The sequence below is a fragment of the Misgurnus anguillicaudatus genome, chromosome 2 (assembly GCF_027580225.2).
Source record: "Misgurnus anguillicaudatus chromosome 2, ASM2758022v2, whole genome shotgun sequence".
In the NCBI taxonomy this organism is placed as follows: domain Eukaryota; kingdom Metazoa; phylum Chordata; class Actinopteri; order Cypriniformes; family Cobitidae; genus Misgurnus; species Misgurnus anguillicaudatus.
In genome coordinates, this window is record NC_073338.2 from 27,919,487 (window position 1) to 27,943,418 (window position 23,932).

The 23,932-nt window shown below is 38.0% G+C and overlaps 1 protein-coding gene across 2 annotated transcripts; it reads left to right on the forward strand.

Moving 5' to 3' along the window:
- Positions 1-1,001: 1,001 nt before the first annotated feature.
- ctdsplb (CTD (carboxy-terminal domain, RNA polymerase II, polypeptide A) small phosphatase-like b) lies at positions 1,002-23,727 on the forward strand. Of its 2 annotated transcripts, XM_055202300.2 has the most exons (8): positions 1,002-1,617; positions 9,780-9,940; positions 10,187-10,219; positions 14,698-14,799; positions 16,282-16,338; positions 18,948-19,040; positions 20,644-20,829; positions 21,520-23,727. In XM_055202300.2, exons 1-8 carry the CDS (start codon positions 1,542-1,544, stop codon positions 21,643-21,645), a joined length of 834 nt encoding a protein of 277 aa, XP_055058275.1. In that variant the 5' UTR covers positions 1,002-1,541; the 3' UTR covers positions 21,646-23,727. The 2 variants fall into 2 exon arrangements, with proteins under 2 accessions (XP_055058275.1, XP_055058276.1); XM_055202301.2 differs by lacking the exon at positions 10,187-10,219 and having other exon boundaries at positions 1,005-1,617.
- The last annotated feature ends 205 nt before the right edge of the window (positions 23,728-23,932 follow it).

Here is a 23,932-nt window from a genome sequence, read left to right on the forward strand (position 1 = left end):
TCTCTTGGTGGTAAAAATAACATCTCCCATCATTCCACTCTCCTTTGCCTTTGTTATCATTATTGTTATTGTGATAGGCCTCTAGTGGTAAAAAAATACACATTGTGCCTTTAATTGTTGATTACAGAACCTCAATTTGACACAAAGTGTGTAATGCTTAAAATGTACCTATTGAAAAAAAACAGAAAGTACAAAAAGACAATTGAAAAGAGTTTATACAATCAATGTGTGTGTACCAGTTAATCAAAATACTATCACTGCTATCAGCGTAAGGATAATTGTATTTTTTGTTGCTATCTTTTAAATTACCCACAAATATAAAATGACATACCAGACATTTAGTTTCGTGTGTACTTTATTCGACTTTGAAAAGACAGAGAAAGAAGCCAGTGACCACTAAAAATATAAAAATGATAATTGTTTTAGAACTTTTAAAGTAAGATGTCAGCAAAATTTTACAAAATTGCAACAATAACTATGAACAGCAGAGGGAGACATGCATTTTAAATTAGCACACAGGGAATGCCCTTAACCATTTCAACCTCACTGGTATACACATTATGATAGTCAAAATTCACAAAAATTAACTTGTGATTGCATTTTGCAATGTAAAGCCTATTTTCATTTTCTCGCTACACTGAATCTTAAATGTAAGTGCAATTTATTTTTAAAATGTATTTGCATTGACACAACCCAAGACTATTAAACAACAGCACTAACCAATAAGAGGTCATAAGAATTAGTAAATGAATATATCCTGTAGTAAATTCCTCTGACAGAGTAAAATGTATTTTTCATTTAATTTCTTTTGATAAAAAAATCTTGAACATTACTGACTTGAATTGTATGTTTAACTGGCAATATAACAACTCCATAGCCGCCTAAATAGTCACATATTAAAGCTACAATTGTTAAAGTAATCAGTCAACTTTGTGCGGACTTCTGTCATTGGGTGGACTGCGTGTGCACCGTCCATGCTTTTATTTTTAATATAAGGGAGGGGGTTCCCAGAAAATACCTCCTCCTGCTGTTCCTCGGCTCTGAGTATCTCGTGAATATCAAACACTCGCAGTCTCCATATTGGAAGCAGAGATCAGAAAACACAGGAAAATATGAAGAGGAGGATTTTGACGATCAGTTAAGCGCACCGATGTCGTTTTTCCTCGAGTTTAAACGCAGACTTTCAGATATCGCGCGTGTCGTTTATTCAGACCACATTTGGAGGTTTCATGGTCAGCTCGCTAGCGCTGTCTTATATTAGCAACCCAGCCTCCAATTACTTGTTAGCCGTCGCGCGCTTGCAAACGTTGTTTTTGTTATGCGCATCCACACGGGATAAATAATCAGATGTGTGTCCGCGACGCTTATTTTAATGCAACAAAACGCAAAGATTAGTGGTCGGGTGCAGTCCGTTCGCCCACGCTAGCCTGAGCGACAGCAGTCTGCTGGAGAGCTGCCATTACCTCGACTAGCTGTTAGCACAATCTGAAACACGGAGACGGCTAGAACTTGCTGGGGAAAGGAGCTAACATTTTGTTTCCATGGACAACACGTCCATAATAACGCAGGTTACGAACCCCAAGGAGGAGGAGATACTCTCGTCAAATGCTGAGAAAGGTGAGACATGTTTTTTGGGTTGAAGTTAAACGGCGTAGCGCGTTTTTGTTAGCCTGAGCTCTGCCCACCATTTTAAACAAGCGGGCTGCGAGTTCGCGTCCGCGTAAGTTATATGAACTAAAACCAGAAATGTGTCTCTGTTTTGACGAACAGAAGTGATAATGTGGCGTTGTTTGTAAATACTAATATGCTTTAACACTACCTTGTGTGTTTTTTGTATAGTGGGTTATTATAAACCTTAGCAATAATAAACTGGGAGATACTGAAAGTTTGGGCTCCGTCAGTGCTTATGTCACCAGTGATGTGGATGCAGACCAACATAAACAAGCTTTTTCTGTCAGGGCTGCAAACTTGGAAATTAAGCAGCAGAGTTATATGAAAGGCGCGTTTATTTTTGCTCAGTTTGGTGTTTTAGGAACTTGTAAGTGATGTAAAGTAGTAAGGGTAGTTAGTTTGATTTGTTTGCATCCATTCAGGTCTTCACCAGCCTATTAAGTTACATTGGGCATGTTACACCTATAAAGCGGTGATAAGTTTCTATCTGTTCTCTGTATATGGTGCAGATATTCAAACAGTTTTTCATAGCTGAGGATGTCCGCCTCAGTGACAGCAGGAATTCCTATAGGGCATAAACTTTGACCTCAGGGTGGCCGAGTGGAGCAGCTCCTAAACAGCTGCCCTCCTACAACAGCACAGAATGAAGTTGAACCTTCTAAAACGGTCTTTATGCTCCTATTGGTCAATTACATAAGATTTTAAATTCTTAAAGGCTCACAAATAATGTGTTGATCTTATTCACTGCACCCAGTTTCCATCTACATTTCCATTAATGGTGCTTTACAGGGTGCATCGTATGAAAATGTATGGTAATATACTGCAATAACCAAAATTAACAAAACACTAGTTGCCTATATAGTATTGTTTTTCTCAAAAAAAAAAAAAACCGTTGTGTCTTGGCTTCATACAGAAAGTTTAAAATGCATGCAGTGTTTTGTTAATGAACTATGATGGACCATATAGAGCATCTTTCTTTACTGCATAGTACACATTTCACTAGTGCTGGTATAGATTCTGATGTTCCAGATCGATTCAATTTCGATTCACAAGCTATCGATTCGATTCTCGATTCTATTTTCGATTCCGGATCTCGGGTCGGTTTTTATACTCAATTCTCAATTCAACTCAATGAATATAGATTTAATACAAATACTATATTGATAAAAAAGAACAGTGAACATAAGTTTACAAGTGGGTAATTAATAAAAAGAAATTAAAAGCCACAACACTATCGTCGTCGTCTTGCTTGCGAAATCTAAAATGCCTCCATACCTCTTACTTTTTATGTGAAGGTGTTATCAACGGCGATGAAGCACCCAAACCGCCATTTTAAGGACTAAATGAAAGAATGACAGGCTCACCTCTCGCTCCTTGGTAACATCGCGCAAGGCAAAAAAGAGGGTGACATCTAGTGAAGAAGACTGGTAATTTGATTAATGTTAATCTTACGTTCAATGTTTGCAGAAAAAAAATGGGAAAAAATCAATTCTGCTCTTTGAGAATCGATTCTGAATCGACCACGTTTTAAAAAAACGATTAATCGAAAAATAAATTTTTTTGCCCAGCCCTACATTTCACCCACCATGCACTGTCTATTATTGGACAGCGTGTAAGTAAATAGTGTCAGTAATAAAAACAGGATTGTTAAGTAAGCTGAATCTTGTCCAGGGCTCAGATCTGATCATGTCTGGTATTGTGCCACAGTGATCTATGTCTCTGGCCTGCTGTCTGACAATGATTTTATTGCATTCTGTCCACAAGTATGTACAATGTCCTTGGACTTGGAATTTACGTGCTTAATTTTGCCGCTTTTTTATGATTATATTGTAGTTTAAACTGTAACTGTTTATGATCTTCGTAAACACAAGTCTTTGTTTTGTGTATTGAACTAAGTTGCAGCTTAAAGGTCATGGGTTCGATTCCCGGTGAACACACGTACTAATTCCCAGTGTAGGGATGCTCCGATCAGTCGGCTGCATTAAAAGCCTCGATCGGTAGGCTGCTCTCTATATTTGCCGATCTCATGAACCGATCTTTCTGTTTAATTTTGTCATCATAGGGCTCCTGAATGAGGCTGCAATTAAGAGACCATTTTTACGCAGTGTGAGCCTTTTTATAACCCGTTGCTTATATGCGGCGTGCAGATTTGACTTTCTATTTTTGCTTTTACAGAAATATATGAATTTTCTATGAGAACGCGCTCCGGTGCTAACAGCGCGACGCATGTTCACATCCCCATCAATCAACGTATACAATATCTATTGCGGACAATTGCATCCTCATGCCGAAAGTTTATCATTTGCATGCATTTTAAAGTTTTGACAGTTGAAACTTTAATTTTCCTCACAGCTGCTTTTGTCTGCATACACCTGACGCATGCACACACAGCAGCCTGTTATCAGTGCACGTGAACAGAGTGATTACCAGAGCGACGCCTTAAACCCGATTTATAGTCATGCGTAAGTTCTACGCTGTAGCTATGGCGTAGGCTATCCGTAGCCTGTGTGAAGCTTTGCGTAGCCTGACGTGCACCTCGCAAAAATTTTAACAGCGTGTCAGTTCTACGCGTACCGCAAGCACTGTGATTGGTCCACCAGAACCCCTCGCGTCAGGTAAAAAAACTGCGTCATAGGTATTTCCGTTTGTGACGGTGAAAACAAAGAATGGTCAAGTTGAGGAGTGATTTAACTCAAACTGCAACAAGTCACTGATTATTTACTTCCATCATTGCTGGTCATCTCAAATCATACACAACAAGTTGCTGTTTCTTCTTCGTTTGTGGGTTAACTTGCCAAGCTTCTTCTTTGACGGTCGCGCTGCTACTGTGGTTACACGCATGGATACTGCCTACCAGCGGTCGTTTGTCTGTTTGCACATTGACGCGGACGACGACGCAAAAGTATAAATGAAAACCGACGCGAAACCTACGCCATCGCGGCAACGCCGTAGGACCTACACACAACTATAACGAGCCATTTAAAGCTACAGTAACCTAATTCATCTCAATAAAATCACTCTTTGCTCTTCACTGAAGAACTGTTGTACTTCATACGAATGGGTGTATATTTAATTCCTACAGTAAAGACTGTGAAGTGTTTCATTTTCTTTCATTTTAACAGACATAAACCATTCTCTTTCCAGAAGAAATGTTGTTGTGCTAATTTATTTGATTCTCTGTTAAAACAATAATATACCAAATAACTGCAAGTTATTAAAAACATCTGTGGTATTACTTTATCTAGAAAAAAAATGTTAACAGTAACAGTCATCAAAGAGCTAGCATATCAGCTTGAAGAATTGGTATCGGACGATCACGAAGACAACAAATCGGTATCGGCTGCAAAAATCCTGATCGGAGCATCCTTAGTGTACACACACATGCACGTCACTTTGGATAAAAGTGTCTGCCAAATGCATAAACAGGGCTCGAAAATTAGCAAATTTAAAAGTTAGGAACATGTTAAAGATTATAAGCTTGAACAATCAAACTTGATCTCAAATTATTTACCACACACTTGTGCTTGGCCCATTTTTAAAGAAACTCTTATGATTAAAGTGTAGATTCATGTGGCCCTATAAAACCATTTAATGTTATTTTAAATTATCTATTTTTTATTCAGTTTTTTCCCACAAATTCCTTTTTATTTTTATTTCTGTTTCTTTTTTCTGGATTCTGTATTTTTAATTTTCTTTAATTGTTAATTACATTTGTAGCGATTCAGCGGGAGGAGGGGAATAACGTTATTTCAAACACTATGAACCTCCGACTGAAACACTGCGGGGATTCCCAAGGGAATCTTATCAAACAGCATGTTTTATAAACTGAATTCATAAAATGTAGTAATTTATCTTCTCTAAAAGAATTAAATAAAAATAAAACAAATTAATTTTCATCAAAACATTTTTATCTTTTGTCAAAGTGCTGCATAAAAAAACTTTGTTCAAATTCAAAATGAAAGTACAAGTCTTTGAGGGTGATTATAAAATTATAATTTTTATTATTTTAAAATTAGATTTTACCATAGCCTGCAATAGTAATATATTTCTGTGAACTTCATTACGTTGAACAGACTTTTATTTTGATGGGTTGTCAGTGTGTATTTGACGATCGAATTTCTTAATGAAACAAGGAAATTTGTATGATTCTGACAGTAGCTCTGAATATAAACTTCATGTATTCGTGTCCTTGGAAATGCTAAAATCAGCGCGAAAGTTATCAGTGTAAAGTTTCATTGTTTTCAATGAGACCTTAACTGATAATTCCACCACAAATGTTTAGTACCAAAATTAAAATGGGTCGCACCTGTTTGCACTTGCACAAACGCTCCCAAATATGTTTTTAAAATTCAATTTCAGGAGCATATGTGACCAAAATGGTTGCAATTTCGAGCCCTGATAAATGTACAATGTATTGTAATGTGTGTGGTTCTTTATTGTATAGGTGCTTTCTCATCACTACGTGTCACCAAGATCAGTGTTAAAGGGGCCATGGCATGAAAATCTGACTTTTTCCATGTTTAAGTGCTATGATTGGGTCCCCAGTGCTTCTCATCAAAGAAAATGTGAAAAAGATCAACCCAGTAACTTAGCTTTGGTAAACCATTCTCTACACGCACATGAAAAAATAGGTCATTGAAATTTGGCTCTCCTTATGATGTCATAAGGAGCTCTTATTATAATAATACCACCCCTTAATCTGCACTATCCAACCACAGCACTGTCATTTAATGCAGAGAAAAGCACAATTGAGTTTTAATTGCAACAAACCACCATCAATTTCATTAGCTCATTTGCATTTTAAAGGACACACCCAAAACGGCACATTTTTGCACACACCTACAAAAAGGGCAATTTTAACATGTTATAATAAATTATTTATATGGTATTTTGAGCTAAAACTTTACATATTGCTTGATAATGACAGACAGGTGTGTAGGAGCAGGGTTGGAGACGCATGACCCAGGGTTTAGGAATGCACAGTTTGAAATGTCAGATTTTGAATACCCAGGGTTATCTCTTAACCCCTGGTTAAGTATAAACAGTGTAAAACGTGAAACAGATAATTTATAGTACTATTCGGACGGGATTAGTTGAGTAAAGCAAGTTTTATCAGAGCTTCTCAGTGATTTTAGTCCAGTGCGAATGCTCCGTGTCAGTAATCATTACGGACGATGTCATTAAAGATTACGGCGACTTTTACCTTCTGGAAAAAGGTCAGCAGAAATTACCTTAAGTAATACAAATCTAGTGCGAATAGACAAGCTGTAAATATACACGTAAATTGCGTCATTTCCTTTTAATTTGCGGGTTTCTTTTAAATATAAAAGCGCTTGAAGAAGCATTTACTTTCCACTGACTTGTTTTCCGCCTAGAAAGCAAGTCAGTTCCTGAATAACACGAAATTTAATTCTCAAAGGCTTGGAACTGTTTCTGAAGCTGACGTTCTCCCCAAACTGAAATTAAACACAGTGTTTCGCGTTTTCCTCGTCTGTGTCATGTTAACCCTTTTCACAGACATTACGTAAAATACACAGGAAAGGCATCCGGGATTTTTCCGGGATCCTTAGATTTTTTGTTCATTCACACTGACATTACCCCGGCATCTAATGGTCCCGGAAAGACACGTGACCTATTGAAAGTCCCGCCCTCTCTTTTACGCAGCGTCTGAAGTTTGCATATTATATATTATTTCTCTCTCCAAGAACTACTGGCGTGCATTTTTGTTATGATAAGATTATAAAGGACCGCGTGACGTGTCGTTCTAATGCTGGTGAATGATCTCAGCTTCAGAGTGGATATTAGACGAGCTCCCTGATCTCTGCTTTAATCCAGTTTTTAGACATTTCTCATTGTGATTGTTTATATGCATTTAAAACCCGCATTTTGAGGAGCTGAATGATATATCTTGTTGGGATGACGCGTAGGAATTTCCCTTTATTATAGCTCAATGAGCATGTGACGCGATATTCTTTTATGCTGCTGAATGATCTCCGTTTCAACGCAGTAAGTAATGAGCTAACTTACCTGATATCTGCTTCAGTCCAGTTTGCTGACATTTCTCGTCGTGAATGTTGTAAATCCCTCATTTTAAAGAGGTGAACCAACTTTATGTTGCCATGACACACGCGTCCTCACTACGGCACGTGCGTCATTGTTTATGCGTCTCATGTATCATTTCCTGATAACTGCTTCAATCTAGTTTGCAACATTTCTCGTGGTGAATGTTTATATGCATGTTATCTCTCGTTTTAAGGAGCTGAACCATAACTTTTGTTGTGATGATGACACTACGACACGCCCATTACGGCATTGTTTCGGCTTTTTGTTCACACAGAGGATTTTCCGTATATCTGACTAGGTCCTCTTTCCGGCAACGATCCCAGAAGATTAACGGGACAAGTTTGTGTTCACACAGACGCTTGTCTAGCAATTTTGCGGGTATTTTCTGGGACCAAAGGTCTGTGTGAATGGGGTTGTTGTTTGCAGATGTGATATCAGGAAGCAAGGTAATGTGCACTTGACGACGAGAGGTGACGCGCTGCACAATCGAGTTACCCCTCCTATTTTTTAATGTTTTACTAAGATTTCTAATCCCGTCCGAATTGACCATTAATATTACAGACGTCCTGTGGTAAAATTACATTACGCCATCTACCCCTGTAAAACTAATCCCGTCCGAATAGGGCTCAGGATTTCAATAACCCGGGGTTTAGAATAACCCAGGTTTAAGTATTTCCAGTGTGAAAAGCCCTTAAGTGAAACCGTCATCCTCCATTGCGCTGCTAAGAAGAGTCATGTGATTGTGGTTGTGTCTACCTAAGTTGACTTCATTTACCAGCATCACACGTCTTGAGATGGGAATATCCGATCTATCCACTTACATTGCAGACGCGAATGCATGTATCCGATTCATATCAGATTTGATTCCACATATGTAAAAGGCCTGATCAGAAAATATCAGAATCTTTATGCTTTTTCCTGCTTACACGTTCGGGTAATCCGATCTGTGCCACATGAGGCGGAAAATTGTAATTGAGTCACTTCAAACATGCATTGTAAATGTAGGCTAAGTCACAAAATGCTTTTCCATAATAATAAGCAGGATCTTTCAAATTGTCATATTTACATGCATTTTCTTTTTTACTAAATTAGGGTGTGAAGTGTTGCACCCATAGTTTCTGAGATTTAAAAGTGTAGACTAACTGTAGGGACTACTGTAAGAGCACTAGAGATGGCTAAAGGGGCGGGAGAGGAATGCAGGGCACCCATAGGCCGTTTGGTTTATCGCTCCTCCTCACTGGCATCTCCTCTTCTCTCTCCCTCAAACATTCCATGCTTCCGCTCGCCTGTGCCTTTGCGCTCTCTAAAGCTTCAGGAACGAAGGAAAATAGCCTCTGTTCCTTAAAATGGAGCTAAAGTAGGCAGCCAATGAGTACATGCACTTGAGTTTAGGAGCCTAAAGGGGACAGGGTGGGGTTTGTAAGTGAGTGGGGTCTAGTTTCAGTTTTTTTCTTCTTGTCACTATTTTTAAAGGGCCTTCTCTTGCTGGTGACCTCAGTGTTAATATTTAGAGCTTTTGCCGTGGCACTGGAATGAAGGCAGATTATTATTAGTATGTTATTAGTGAGTGTGTGTGAATGAGAAGAACTGCAAGGCTCTTTGATGTTCCCTGTATAGACAAAATCTTTAGTAAATTATAGTAATCCAGACATTTGCATTATTGTGTTTGGACTTGTTTACCACTGAGTGTTGTGTTAGAGGACTTGATTCACTATAAAGGTACTATAATTATATATTAGGCATACATATTTTATTATATCATATTATATTACATCATAGTGGTCAACCGATATTGTGGTGTTGATGTTTTTTATAGTGGACGCCGATATTGAGAGCTGTGTGGTTGAGTGGCTTAATTCAAATATCGGCTGATATGGCGAAATATCTGTCTGTCACTAATAATACTATCATGTGTCATATAGCATATCATGTCCTATAAATAAAACGTATATTTAAAAAATAATGCGGTATAATGTTTTCAAAATCCTAAACAAAGCTATATGATATTAATTTAAATGTTCAATATGTACTCTTTCTTTTATTAGTTTCGCTGTCGAACAGCAGTCTAAAGAAGAAGAGAAATCGCAGCATTTTCAGCTCGTTGTTCTGCTGTCTGAAAAGTTATGATGCTGAGCCACCCGCCACCCCAAACAACAACAGCAGCCCTCTGCCTCCTCCTGTGGAGGAGAACGGAGCTCCACCAAAGGTGAGACAGACCCAAATATCCTTCCCAAGTATCTGTTAGTATATACACATAGACTTTGGTTTCAATTCGATGCCTCTGATTCAATGTGTGTTTTACATGTGTTAAATAGAAGTCATCATCGCAGCACACTATCCTGATCTGTCTAAACTATATCATGTGTGTCTGAATTACTGTCCATTTGTCTTGTGGTTCAGCACCTCATTTCTTCTGTATGTTTGCTCTCTGTCTTCATTTCTCATGACCCAGTGTGACCAGGTTGAGGTCATCCCTATTCCCAGTGTATGTATGACTCCACTCAGTTACCCGTGTTTGTGCTCTTGCATGCCACACGGAGCATCGCTTTGAAGCGCCTCTGTTGGACATTGATGCACTTTTGGCTGATGCCTCTCGGATGCTTGCATGTACTGCAACATAACACTCCTGTGGTGGCTGGTAGGGGTGGGCGATATGACCAAAACTTTATTTCATGATAGGATTCATTTTATATCATGATAACGATATGTATCACGGTAGAGTTTTTTCAAATCTTTTAATAAAGCAATAAGCCCCAAGAAGCAGTGGGTTACCAGTGCATTTTATAACAGCTAAGGTGCGTTGTTGGCTGTTATAAAATGCACTGTAATACCACTGCTTCGCAGGGCTTATTGCGTTTATAAAACGGTTACTTCATATGCATAGCAGGATTTCATAAAATAAAACACAAATAAGTTGTAATTATATTAGTACAAATATTACTCTTCCGCCAAACAAAGTAGTTCCTCAGAATCAAGTGTAGCTGCAACAGAGCGCAGTTCCCAACCAACAACACAAACGCACCAAAGACACAATGACAATATGATTAAAGACTGGTGTTTATTTTTATAAATCAACATTCATCTAAAATATACATTAACATTTATATTGTGCAACTGTTGAAGTGATGATCAAATATGCTTGGAAGCATGCTTAACTCTTTCCCCTTCAGCAGTTTTTTTTTAAGTTGCCACCCAGTTTTAGTTTCTTCTTTAAATAAAGAACAGGCCCTCCGCTTTTAATAAAAACATTTCATCCTACCTTCATTTGTTCTCTTATCACCTTTCAAATTTTAAGCTAAACGCTGAGATAATTCAATTTTTGTGAAGAACTTTTCTAAGAGATCAGATTCGGAGCCTGATCAAACCTTACACTGTGTTTTATATCGCCATTAATTGTGCAATTGTGCAATTGTAGAAAAAATAAAAATATGATAAAAACTTGTGGTGCTTACTTTCATAAATCAGTAGGCAGCAACAGTGGCGCAGTGATACTTATGTAATGCGGTCTGAACCGTGGGGTTATCGGGGTATTTTATCACGGCTTAGAATGCGTTTCAACCAATCAGAATGAAGAACCAGAACTGCCCGTTTTATAATAAGGTTTTTATGTTAATAAAATATTTATTGCCATGGAATTTTCGTAATTCTCACAAAAAACTTATACATGCATAAAAAAGAAGACAAAGAGCAAACAAAATTTAAGCTCACTGAAATATAAACAGTCAGTGATGATGACGTACAAGAATGATGTAAATTATATATCTTATTAAAGGTAGAAAAGTGATTTAGTCAAGACAAAAACATGAGTGACAGACAGGAGCAAAATTTTGCGTTTTCTATTTCAGCTGTTTATTTTCTCTTAAGCCCTAAATTGTCGTGTTTATGAGAATAAAACAGCGCGTGCATATATCACTGTTGTTTGTGTTTCAATGGCTTAAAGGGACACTTTACTTCACTTTTTTGAAAATATGCTCATTTTCCAGCTCCCCTAGAGTTAAACATTTGATTTGTACAGTTTTGGAATACATTCAGCTGATCTCTGGGTCTGGCGGTACCACTTTTAGCATAGCTTAGCAAAATCCATTGAATCTGATTAGACCATTAACATCGCGCTAAAAAATAACCAAAGAGTTTCAATATTTTTCCTATTTCTAAACTTGACTCTTCTGTAGTTACATTGTGTAATAAGACCGTCAGAAAATTAAAATTAGCGATTTTTTAGGCAGATATGGTTAGGACTATACCAGGGGTTCTCAAAGTTTACATTCAAAGGTCCAAATCTGAATTCCCATAATTTTCATAGGTCCGGAAAAACTTTATGTAAATCATTTGTTTATATAACAAATCAACACAAATAGTTTGGGAAAAACATAAGTGTATTTTGCATTTAAAGTTAAAAAAATAAATAAATAAACACAAGAAATATGCCAAAAGTAACCAGGTGCAAAATACAGAGCAACCTAATTAGAGAATGGCACAGTTTCTTCTCCATCATATGCATAAACCATGGCAAAAAAAGTGTGGTTGGTAGGCAGAGACACTGACCAAAATTAGGGGTGCACCTATAAATTGGCTGATGATTCTTGCTATGCTTCTTAATGAATTACGGTGAAATGACGCTACATCCAAAAGCCAGGGGGCGCTCTCGGGCAGAAACTTTATATGCGCTGCAGACGAAGAACCAGAAACACGCAGCTCCAGGAAATGTTTTAAGGATATATTTATATTGCTGTTCTTCAAACCTCTTCAGGTATTTTCATGATAATAAAGAATATGTATAATGATTATGTTTGACGAGTGTTGCTTTTTCAAATGCATGTTTTAAACGAATCAAACCAACAGTGATTTCAGATCGATAAGGACTTACTGATCAAAAGCCGTAGTACATGAAGTAGCTGTGCATAATATCTGGGTGTGATGGCTACAGCATCACACAGAAAATTTTTAAATAACTCGTTTTATTTTCGGACCAGGAATACTCTTAAATCTAAAAAAAACCCGAATGGTTTACAAGTTTAATATGCATTTGTAAAGTAGCAAATGCACACATTTAATCAATCACATAGAAATTAATGCACTTGTAATATGAAGTGGACGCGGGTCCGGATCAAGTTCCCATCGGGTCCGGATCCGGACCGGAGTCCGGACTTTGAGAACCCCTGGACTATACTCTCATTCTGGCGTAATAATCAAGGACTTTGCTGCCGTAACATGGCTGCAGGAGGCGCAATCATATTATGCAGCAGCCTAAAATAGTCCCCTTAGTAACTTTCAATAGCAGGGGACTAGGGATGCACCGATAGGATTTTTTGGGCCGATTCCGATTTAAACAGACGACTTCTGTCCGATACCGATGCCGATTTTAAACACTTGTATACAATACTATACAGTTGGTCTATTAGCTAGTTTATTTCTGCATCAAATTATTTTTACTGAACATAGATTGGATCTAATTAACATTCAACTGACCAACATAATAAGGCAGGCACAAATTAAGCTAAAACAAATATAATAAGACAGCATGACAACCTTCAAAGGTGGTTTTTGCTCTTCAGCATTTATTTTATTAACAACATTAACTCATTTTTTACATATAATGGATTTCTTTATGCAGTTCATTAATAAACAATCGGTATCGGCCTTTCTCGTGCTATTGCCGATATGCCGATGGTTTCAAATTCATCAAAAATCGGCCGATAAATATCGGTGGCCGATACATCGGTGCATCACTACAGGGGACTATTTTCAAGCTGCGTAATATCATTGTGCCTCCTGCAGTCATGTTACAGCAACAAAGTCCTTGATAAAATCACTTGTTTAAAATTGCGGTGCTCAAATACGTGTACAAACGTTAGGTTTTCGTGACCACGCGCACAGCAACGTGACGTGGGCGCATAACCTCGATAGAGACGATAGTACAAAATCTCTACCGGTTTATCGCCCACCCCTAGTGTCTGGAAAGCCTCATGTTTTCCCACACCGTTTGGACATTATGGGTTAAGACATTCAGCAAAACATGTTGACTGTGCACACCCATTGTTGGGGAGTCTATATAATAAGTACAAATGAAGCAATGTTTTGAAAGTGGTCACAGAGCAAGATTGTTTATGTTTTCAGGACAACAACCTCCAAATGGCTCATAGTTATACATATTTCACTTTAAAATAGGTCATTGCCTGCCAATCTTTAATAGATGATGTTTTAGCATGTCAGTTCTGCTAGTAAGCCGTTTTTTGTGGATCGCTCTGCTCCCCCAAGAAAGTTTGCTGACTTGCCATAACCCCAAAATGTTGTTTGTATTGAACAAGAACATACTCCAACTAACGTGCAAGTTTGTCGGTTGACATCTTTGTGCTCATTCAGCACTTTGGAGCAGAATCTTGACTGCACTCCAGCGGTTCCTCCTAAGCTTGATTCATCCCATTAAAAAGACAGGGATTTAGATTAGATCGACCGTCTCCCTCTATAACAAGATTGCCTCTGCTTGTATCGAGACAGTGCAGTGTGGATTATAAAGAGAGGAACCTGTTCACCCATAGCTTATAAATAAAGTGATGAGATTTTACACAGGCTAGCCATGCTGAAGTCACTCTCACCCTAACCTTACCCATCCTGCAGCTCCGATTAATGTGTAAAAAAAAACTAAATCCCCACACACAGCCGTTATCTTTTCCACTTCCTGTTGAAGAAAACTGTGTGGAAGAGCCGGGATGTGTAAATGCATGAGTGTTGTCTATGCGCCACAGGAAACACATTTCCTCTGCCTGAAGCTTTTCTTTGAATTTCCTGAGGAAGTGTGCAGATCATTGGGGACTGTGCTGCTCTTTACCATCTCTCTCTGCTTATAAACGGTCTCCCTATTAACATGTCGCGGCTTAATCTCACGTGCCTCATTTCCCACTCATTACGGTAAAACTCACCTCTATGTATCATGTTTAACCTCTTTGTTTTGCATCTCCTCAGCCTCCAGAGAAATACCTCCTGCCTGATGTTAACATCAGTGACTATGGAAAGAAGTGTGTGGTAATAGATTTGGATGAGACGCTGGTGCACAGCTCATTTAAGGTAATTAGTTCAGATTCTCTTTTTAATTAAATCGGGAATGGGACCACATATGTTGTTGTTGTTTACTTGAAGATACAATGAAACTGTGACTTCTGTGTGGTGACTCTTCTTATTTGTGAAGTCCAGGCTAACGTCTCATAATCTGATGATGAGATTAAAAGCATCTAAGTTTAATTTCAATCTTAATTCGTCAATAATACAGATATCAATAATAATATCACATTATTTAGAAAATGTAGACAACAGTAAATCACAAAAATGACTTGAGATGGGTTTTCATTATGTTAGGGTGGTCATACGTGCCATTCTTCGCAGACGCGTCCTGGCCAGATTTCGGGTGCGTTTTCCCGAAGTCATATCTGTCGACCACATACTTCATTGAGGTTTATTATTTCAGGTTCTGTTTCAGAAAAGCTACAGTTACATTTTAATGTAAGAATGAAACTATGATTGTATGTCTTGTGTTTTTAACTGAAATGTGAGATCCTTGATGACGTGTGCGGTCGACCAATACGACTTCCGGAGGCACACAGAAACTTCTGGCCGGGATGCGTCCGGGAACAGTGGCACATATGGTCACCCTACATGTGCATGTCCCTTTGCATTACAAGAAAAAGTCATTGCTCGTTTGTTCTTACTGCTAGTGTAAAAGAAAGCCAACGCAGAGATCGAAGTGTCATATCCTGAAAAGCCCAATATCGAGCAATGTAATTGTATAGCTTAGAGGCACAGAAATGATTATGAGTCTGCAGATGAAGTCTTTTTATACAGTTAAAATCATGGCAAAACTGATTAAGGTATACAAATCTTAGTTCTCTTGGTTACCTTTACATTTATGCATTTGGTATATGAGTTTAATCCGAAACAACTTACAGTGCATTTAACAAATTTTTACATTTAAAGGTGCAGTGTGTAAATTTTAGCGGCATCTAGTGGTGAGGTTGCAAATTCACAGCTCAAAGTTCACAGCTCACCCCTTGCTTTTGAAACGTATAGAGAAACTACGGTAGCCAACGCAGGACAAACATGTCATTGTTGAAGACAACTTAATAAAAAAGTTTGTCCGTTAAGAGCTTCTGTAGAAACATGGCGGCACAAAATGGCGTGTTCCATGTAAGGGGACCCTCAGTGTATGTAGATAAAACGTCTCATTCTAAGGTAATAGAAACATAACGGTTCATTATGAAAGGCCTTTATACACCCCTGATGTATATTATTTTGCATTTCTGTCAAGAGATCCTTCTAAAAATTTCACACTGCACCTTTAAGCTACAAATTGAGCTACAGGAACAGTATTATTGTAGTACTCAGCATAATTTCGACCGGAGGGTTTGTTTTAAATATGAGTGCCATCTGTTGTTTCATTTTACTGCCTTATAATTGATGCAACTTATATTAGTATTACACAATTTTTGTCAACTTGCCTATCAAGCTGTGAGTTTTTCATTGTGTTGTAATTCATTGTTACTTTTGTTTTTGCAGCCTATTAGCAATGCTGATTTTATCGTCCCAGTGGAGATAGACGGCACAGTGCATCAGGTAGGAAAGCAATAAGCATTTGGTTGATGGCATCCCAATTCTCAGATGATAAAATTTTATGAAAGTTATCTGCCGTTTTGTTTTTTTATACAAGTAAAATGTTTAGTACATCAGAACTTTATTTAGATAGATGGTGAAAAACACGGTGGCTGTTACCTTGTTCAAGTAATCCAGGATAGGCTGTCTGTCCTGGTTGGCCTATTCATGATTACTTGCACTAGGTGGCAGCTGTATGTCTTCAAGGAGCAGATGTCAATCACGTTGGTTTTGGTATATGTTTTACATTATCTTCACATTTAGATTTAATTGCCAAATTAAGGACAATTAAAGAGCTCTGATGCAAAAGCTGCTAAACACAACCTCCGTCAAAAATGAGATAATGATATTAACCAAATGCCCTCTGCACATATTATATGTTTGCACTATAGACTGTAAAAATAGATGGACGACGCCCGTTCGCTGTCTTCCATTGGTGAAAAGTGAAGCTGCCAGTGTCCCGATACAGCGCTGACATCTTGGGTCTTAAGTCTGCGCAGAAGCAATTTCGGGACCAGTCCTGCACAGTTTTTTTTTAACCAGTCCTGCGCAGTAGTGAGCAGGAAGTAAAGCCACGAAATCAAGGCACCGCCTTCGCGCTCGCAGAATGCGCATATCGCAGCTGTCAATCATGATGTCACACCACAGCTTGTAACTAAAGACAAGTTTATTTTAAAAAGAAACACTTGAATTTACATCAGTGTGATAAATGACAGTAAATCATTTGACAGAAACCAGCTTTTGAAAAAAGGTAATTGAAGTGTAATTAAATTGTTTAGTTGGTCTCATGTCCCATTGAATAACATGGGGGAGGCGGGGTTTATGACCTATACTAGGACCAGTCACTGGGGGGCGATCGAGACGTTTTGGCATCACTTTTGTGCGTCATGCTTTGTTTGCATATAGAAATGATGGTTTTGCATCTGAACTCTTCTATTATTGTGTATTATTTATTGTAAATGTAATTCAGGGATGCACGATATATCGGCCGACATATCGTTATCGGCCGATAACTGCTTATTTTAATATTATCGGTTATCGGTCTGATAGCAAAATTAGGCCGATAAATGAAAGCCGATAAATGATGGATTATTTTGGTTTGTTGAACCACTTCACTTGCTCATTGCTGGCCATGTGGAGTTTTGATTGGTGCTTTCTGTGACATAGCACGAAGATGACACGTGTTGCGGGCTTAAGAAGAGTATGCTAGTCTAGCGCAAAGACAAGATGTCCGCGGTCTGGGAGTTTTTCATTGTGAAAATAATATGAATATTTATCGGCCTATATATGAAGAGTTTGGTTCCAAAACGCAATAAACGCCATTTTTGAAAAAAATGAGTTACTGCCAAAATCAGTATTATATCAGGTCAGTAGTTAAAAGTAAATTCTTAATTTTACGCAAAATCCAATACCCGCCGTGTTATTCTGTCATCTTTTCTCCCTTTTTTCCCAAAATGCGACAAACGCCACTCCCACTTTTTTACAGAACGCAATAACTCCATTTCTGATATTACAGCCCACCGTTCACGCAATGTAAACAAACAATGGCGGACGCGCGTAGTACACGGAGTCCTGGTTTTCCTCATCTACTTTGTACTACGTGATCAACAAACAAAACAAAATAATACTTTAATTGCATCGCTAAACCTGTGATGGTTTTCTGTGATGGGAAAGAAACGTAAGCCATCAGCATCTAACAATTTCCCTGAGAGGCACTCGGGAGACGGGTGCTTGTTCTCCCGACAGCATCAAGCTTTTCATGCTAACACATTGACCCCAGAGGATCTTATGAAAAACTTTACATAATTTTACTCAAAGTCAACGAAAATCGAGCAGGACCAAAAACATTTTACAGTCGATCGCTGTGAAAGACGTTAAGCGAAGACGTCAAGTAACCGCAATGACAGGGTTCTTAATATGACAAAGTAAGTGTTTTGATTAATAACATTAATGTTTATATTTTTAATTAGTGTGTACAACTAGTCAACTAAATGAATATAACATGGCAAAGATGAATGCACATTTATATAGGCTATTGATTTAATAGATTTATAGCATTTTGAATAAAAACTTGTCATGGATTTATTGCATTTTGTGGAAAAAATAATCCGTTTTTATAATAAATCTTTGAAAATCAACTTATGGATTTGAATTTTTTATGTTTTTATAACCTAAAGATGCTGTGTGAAAGTTTGTAACAGAAAATAGTTGTTTTCATCTTGTCACTTTCTTGGTATAGAAAACACGTTTTTACCAAAATTTGTCAAAATGGATTTATTGCGTTTTGGAACCAAACTCTTCATATATCGGTTATCGGCCCCCAAATATAAAGAGTTATCGGTATCGGCCAAAATTTCCATATCGGTGCATCCCTGATGTAATTTAAAGAAAAATTCACCCGAAAATAATGTATGCATGTGTATATACTCTCATGTTACTGTATGACTTTCATTCCTACATGGAACAAAATTCACTTTCATTTTGTATAAAATTTCCATACACTTTTATTGTGAGGCTGTCAGTACCCAGCATGATTTAATAGTCCTTTGAATAACATTATCTCTCTTTCGTAGGTATACGTGCTCAAAAGACCTCACGTGGACGAGTTCCTGCAGAAAATGGGCGAACTGTTTGAATGTGTGCTTTTTACAGCCAGTCTAGCCAAGGTTCGTCTCTCTCACACTTCACCTTTGACTCATTTAATGTTAACAAACATGTCAAATGATGCAGATCATACCATTCCAGACAGACAGCATCTCTTAAAGGGTTAAAATTTGAATTTGCTATATAAATGTGAAATTAAAAACGGTATTAAGTCTTAGTTTAAAAACAAACTTACAATACAAGATACATGTATACAAATTCAGAAAACATACAAATGATTTAAAAATAAAGATGATCTGAGAGGTAAGAAGGTGGGGGTAAAATAGTCTCACATGAAAAAGTATAGTAGATACCATAGTATTTATTTACTACAGTAAACTGTAGTAATATTTCACGACAACCATTACACATAATAGACCCATAATGCACCATGTGCAAAAACAATGGCGGCCTCCACAGGTTAAAATGAGCATTACATGTTGGGATTGTTTAAAGGGATAGTTCACCTTTAAATGAAAATTCTGTCATCATTTGCTCATCCTCATGTTGTTCTAAACCGGTATGAAATTATTTTTTTCTGATGAACACAAAAGAAGATATTTTGATAAATGATGGTAAACACACATCAGATAGTGACCATAGACTTCCATAGTATGAATAAAAAAATATGGAATTTAATGGATATTACCAACTGTGTGCTTACCATCATTTATCAAAATATTTTCTTCATCATTTATCACAATACTTCAAAAAATATTTTTTTCCTACTATGGAAGTCAATAGTCATTATCTGCTGTGTGTTTTCAATTGTTTCTCAAAATATCTTTTGTGTTCATCAGAAAAAAGGAACTCATACAGGTTTAGAACAACATGAGGATGAGTGGATGATGACAGAATTTTCATTTTTAAGGTGAACTATCCCTTTAATATTGAATGTGTTTCTATCAATGGATTTTAGTAGTAGAAGGCAAATATAAAGTCTTCATAGCCAAGGTGACCACGCTGATTAAAACAGCCCAAACACGATTTGGGGCGTATAGTGTGGGTGTTAATTTCATACCTGCTCTCCTAATATTTGACCCCCTCTTTGTCTCTGTGGCTTGCGTTTGTTTTAGCTGCTAATGCATGGGTAAGTGTGAACTCTGTGGCTACTGTGACTCTTACAGAATGCGTGCCATGTATCAGTAGCAGCGTCCTGTAGATGCCGCCGCTACCTTCGAAAGCTCCCATTGTTTTAGTTTGAAAGCTGTATGCTGTGAAGTTTCATTTGTGGTCATATCTGTAGCTGATGTCCCCGATGTGTGTAGTTCTCACACTTGTTGATGACACATTAGCTGTTGGGAATGTATGCAGCCTTTAGTTGCTTTCGTGTCCATTATATCGAGGTTGGCTCATTTGCTTCAATAGCAAACTTTTTTACTCCTTATATCACCGATTATGATTTTATAGTGTTTTGTAGGTTACAGTCCTGTTTGTACATATTTTCATTTGCATATACCTAGAGATAGTGTTTTATTTCTTTAGGCGCTTGCTTTTTTGGCCTTTTATCTATGCAGTGAAGATTATACAGTGACTCTGTATTAAAGCAGACCGTTTAGACAGTGCATGATGCTCCTCAGAAATGAATTTATAAGACTAAAGGTCATTTGTCTGTGTGTGCTTCAGTATGCCGACCCAGTGGCTGACCTGCTGGACCAGTGGGGTGTGTTTCGGGCGCGACTCTTCCGGGAATCCTGTGTTTTCCATAGGGGCAACTACGTGAAAGACCTAAGCCGACTCGGGAGAGAGCTCAGGAACGTCATCATTGTGGACAACTCCCCTGCTTCCTACATTTTCCATCCTGAAAATGCTGTAAGTTTTGATTAGCGAGTATCCTTACTAATATGGACGACGCGACGTCGCCTCCATCCATTATAATAAATTGAAGCCAAAAATGTCTGACCATGTTACATAAAAAGGTCAGTCAAATTTATTTTAGGCAAAAGAATCGTGATTCTCGTTTTATACAGAATCGTGCAGCTCTAATGAAAAGCTGCAAACAGTTTTTGCACGTTCCCGCAATTTTGGCGAGTTCCCGCAATTTCATTGCATAAAATTGCATAAATATCCCGCATTTTCCATCACATTTAAGAAAACGTGCCGCAAGGTCAAGGATTGTTGCCCGCAATAATCACAAAAAAATTTGTTTTTCTGGAAGGACTGACTTACTTGAAAGGGTAAGTTAGTTCACCTGAAAAAATAAAAATTTGATTTTAGTTTTCTCACCCACAGGCCATCCAAACTGTAGGTGACATTTTTTTTTCACTAGAACAGTAGATTTGTTCCTGAAATTGTGGTCTTTGTTGATTCGTAAAATGCAAGCCCTCATGTGACAGTCCAAAAAAGCAGATACAGGCAACTCAAAATTATTCCCCGCAGCTCTTGGTGGTATATTGACATCTTATAAAGCTAAATGATTGTTCTGTGCAGGAAATTATTTACAACCTTATTACTTGTAGACATTGTGGATCCTGGACTAACTGTGTATGTATGTTGTTGAAGGTTCCAGTGCAGTCGTGGTTTGATGACATGACTGACACCGAGCTACTGGACCTGCTGCCTTTCTTTGAGGGACTGAGCAAAGAGGAGGACGTGTATGGAGTTCTGCAGAACCTGAGGGGCAGGTAGCAGGCTGGACTATACACCCGATGAGGAGCCAGTGGAGCCCCCCGGTGGAGATCAGAGGAGTAGCTCCTCTCCTCCGGCCCGCAGCTACCACCAGTCGTCAGCTCACAGTACAGGAACACGACACCACCCGTGTTGTCTCTATAGGAAACACACACACACACAGACTTTTAACATTTATAGGACACTCAAATATTTCTCTTTTGAAAAGTGCTTATGATAAACCAAAAAAATCAACTTCTTATTTTCCCTTTTTGGAAATGAAAATATTCAAGTCATAACCGTTCTTTGAGGCGTTGCTATGCAGGAAAATCTGTAGGGTTAAAAGACTGTGGGGTTTCCTCTCCAACCCAACAAAGTGCCTTTTTTGAATGTCATTTTTATGGGGAAGATACGATTTTTTTACATGACATATTTCCAGAGAACCTAAACTTTACAAGAATTATATGCTTTAAAACGGAGGCAGGGCAGGGTCTTTTTTTAATAAAAGCACTGTTAAAGAGGCCAGAGGTTTTTAATTATGTAAAGCTGGGTACACGTCTCCATTTTTGTGCTTTTTTTGTGTTTCCTTTTTGCTTTAGCTTGTGCCATTATATAGAATGATTTTATTATTGATTCTATCTAGACTTGTATATGTGTAGTTTGTTTTCTAAGAGCAAAGGAATGCATTTGCACTTGTTAGGTTACTTATTTTGTCCGCCTTGGCCTCTCTTGCCAACTCTCACCTAGAGGTCTTGCTAACCAGACCAGGAGAAGCAATCGTATAAGATTGTATTGTGCCAATCGTCTTACAATCTGATGCCATTTAACGTTAGTCAACTAAATTTGACGAGGGAAATTCAATGAATGCGTCATATTGCGTAGACTAATGTTTGGACATTTTAAAAGATGTTATTATACCAGCTAGAATTTTAGTCGTTACTTTCAACTTTATCCGTTTGCCTTTGGTGAAGTAGTGTAGACACTGCATTTGTTGCCCCTTTATTGTATTCCTAAGGGGAGGTGTCCTTTATAGAAGTCAGGATACACAATTGCAAATGTATCCCTTTTATCGTTTTTAATATTTTCTTTCATTGTTTGATTAGTGAATTGTTGAAAATATTACAGGTCCATCATCTTTTAGACTGATCTTATTTTTAATTGATTTCAACCTGTTTTTAACCCTACCCTGTTGCTGCTACCACTGTATATTACACTACAAATAACCTCTCTGTGGGGTACAAACAGTACCAGCCCAGGGACAAGAGAACTGTCTGTGCAGCTCATGAATAGCTCAGAACGGACTTCTTTTCAGTTCTTCATAAGGATTTGCTTTAGATCGGATCCTAAAAACTGTTTATCGAAATCTGTTTGGGACTCGCAGTGGAAAGCGGCGTGAGCTGCACAGACTCTTCACCGCAGTGCCTAAGATGAGAGGAGCGGCAGAGGCGTCTCCCGATCTGCAATAACCTCTCTGCCTAGAGTCCGCCACAACATGGTTCATCCACTACGAGCTGTCAATCGTTTATCTTCGTCCTCTTTTCTTGGACTTTCATTGTCTACCTCTCTCCGTCTCTCGCAAAGTTGTTCCACAGCAGACAACCGAGAGAGATTTATTCTTATGTATCTGTCAGTATTTGAGATGTTCACCTAGTTATCTTGCACCTGCTGTTTTCTGCTTGTTTGTGTGCTGTACAGCCTCCCCTTCTACGCAGATTTTTAGCTTGTTTTCATTTCAGACTGCTTTGTACACATTTGAAAATTTCACATTTATTAATTTATCACAGTGACCTTGTTGAAACACTTTGGTTTTGGTCGTCATTGTGTTTATGATGTCTTCACCTTTCAATGGTAGGGTGCACTATTTTGATTTCACATCACTTTGATGTTTAATGCTGACACGGTCAATTGAGATTTTTCCTTGATTGGTATTATTGCAGTTAAGCCATATAGACACTTTACGGTCAGCGGATTCACTCGGGTTTGAAGTCAGTTTGGAGAGGCTGTACAGCGCTAATATATTTCGAGTTGAATTGATTCATGGTTGTATTGTTGCAAGTTTTCTTCCGGACTCTGACATATTAAAGCACCTTTATAAAAACACGACTTATTTTTAGACGTCTCTTTACTAATACTCCACTGTTGCTCATAAGCAAAAATGTACTTGGGAGCAAGTCATCTTTCACTGTGCTTTATTTACAGAATTATAGATTTAATTTTGAGTGCATTCATCTGACACGTCAAAGTCAGTCGGTCAGTGTGCAGGATTCCCACGGGTCCTTGAAATCCTTGAAAGTTTGTGAATCTGGGG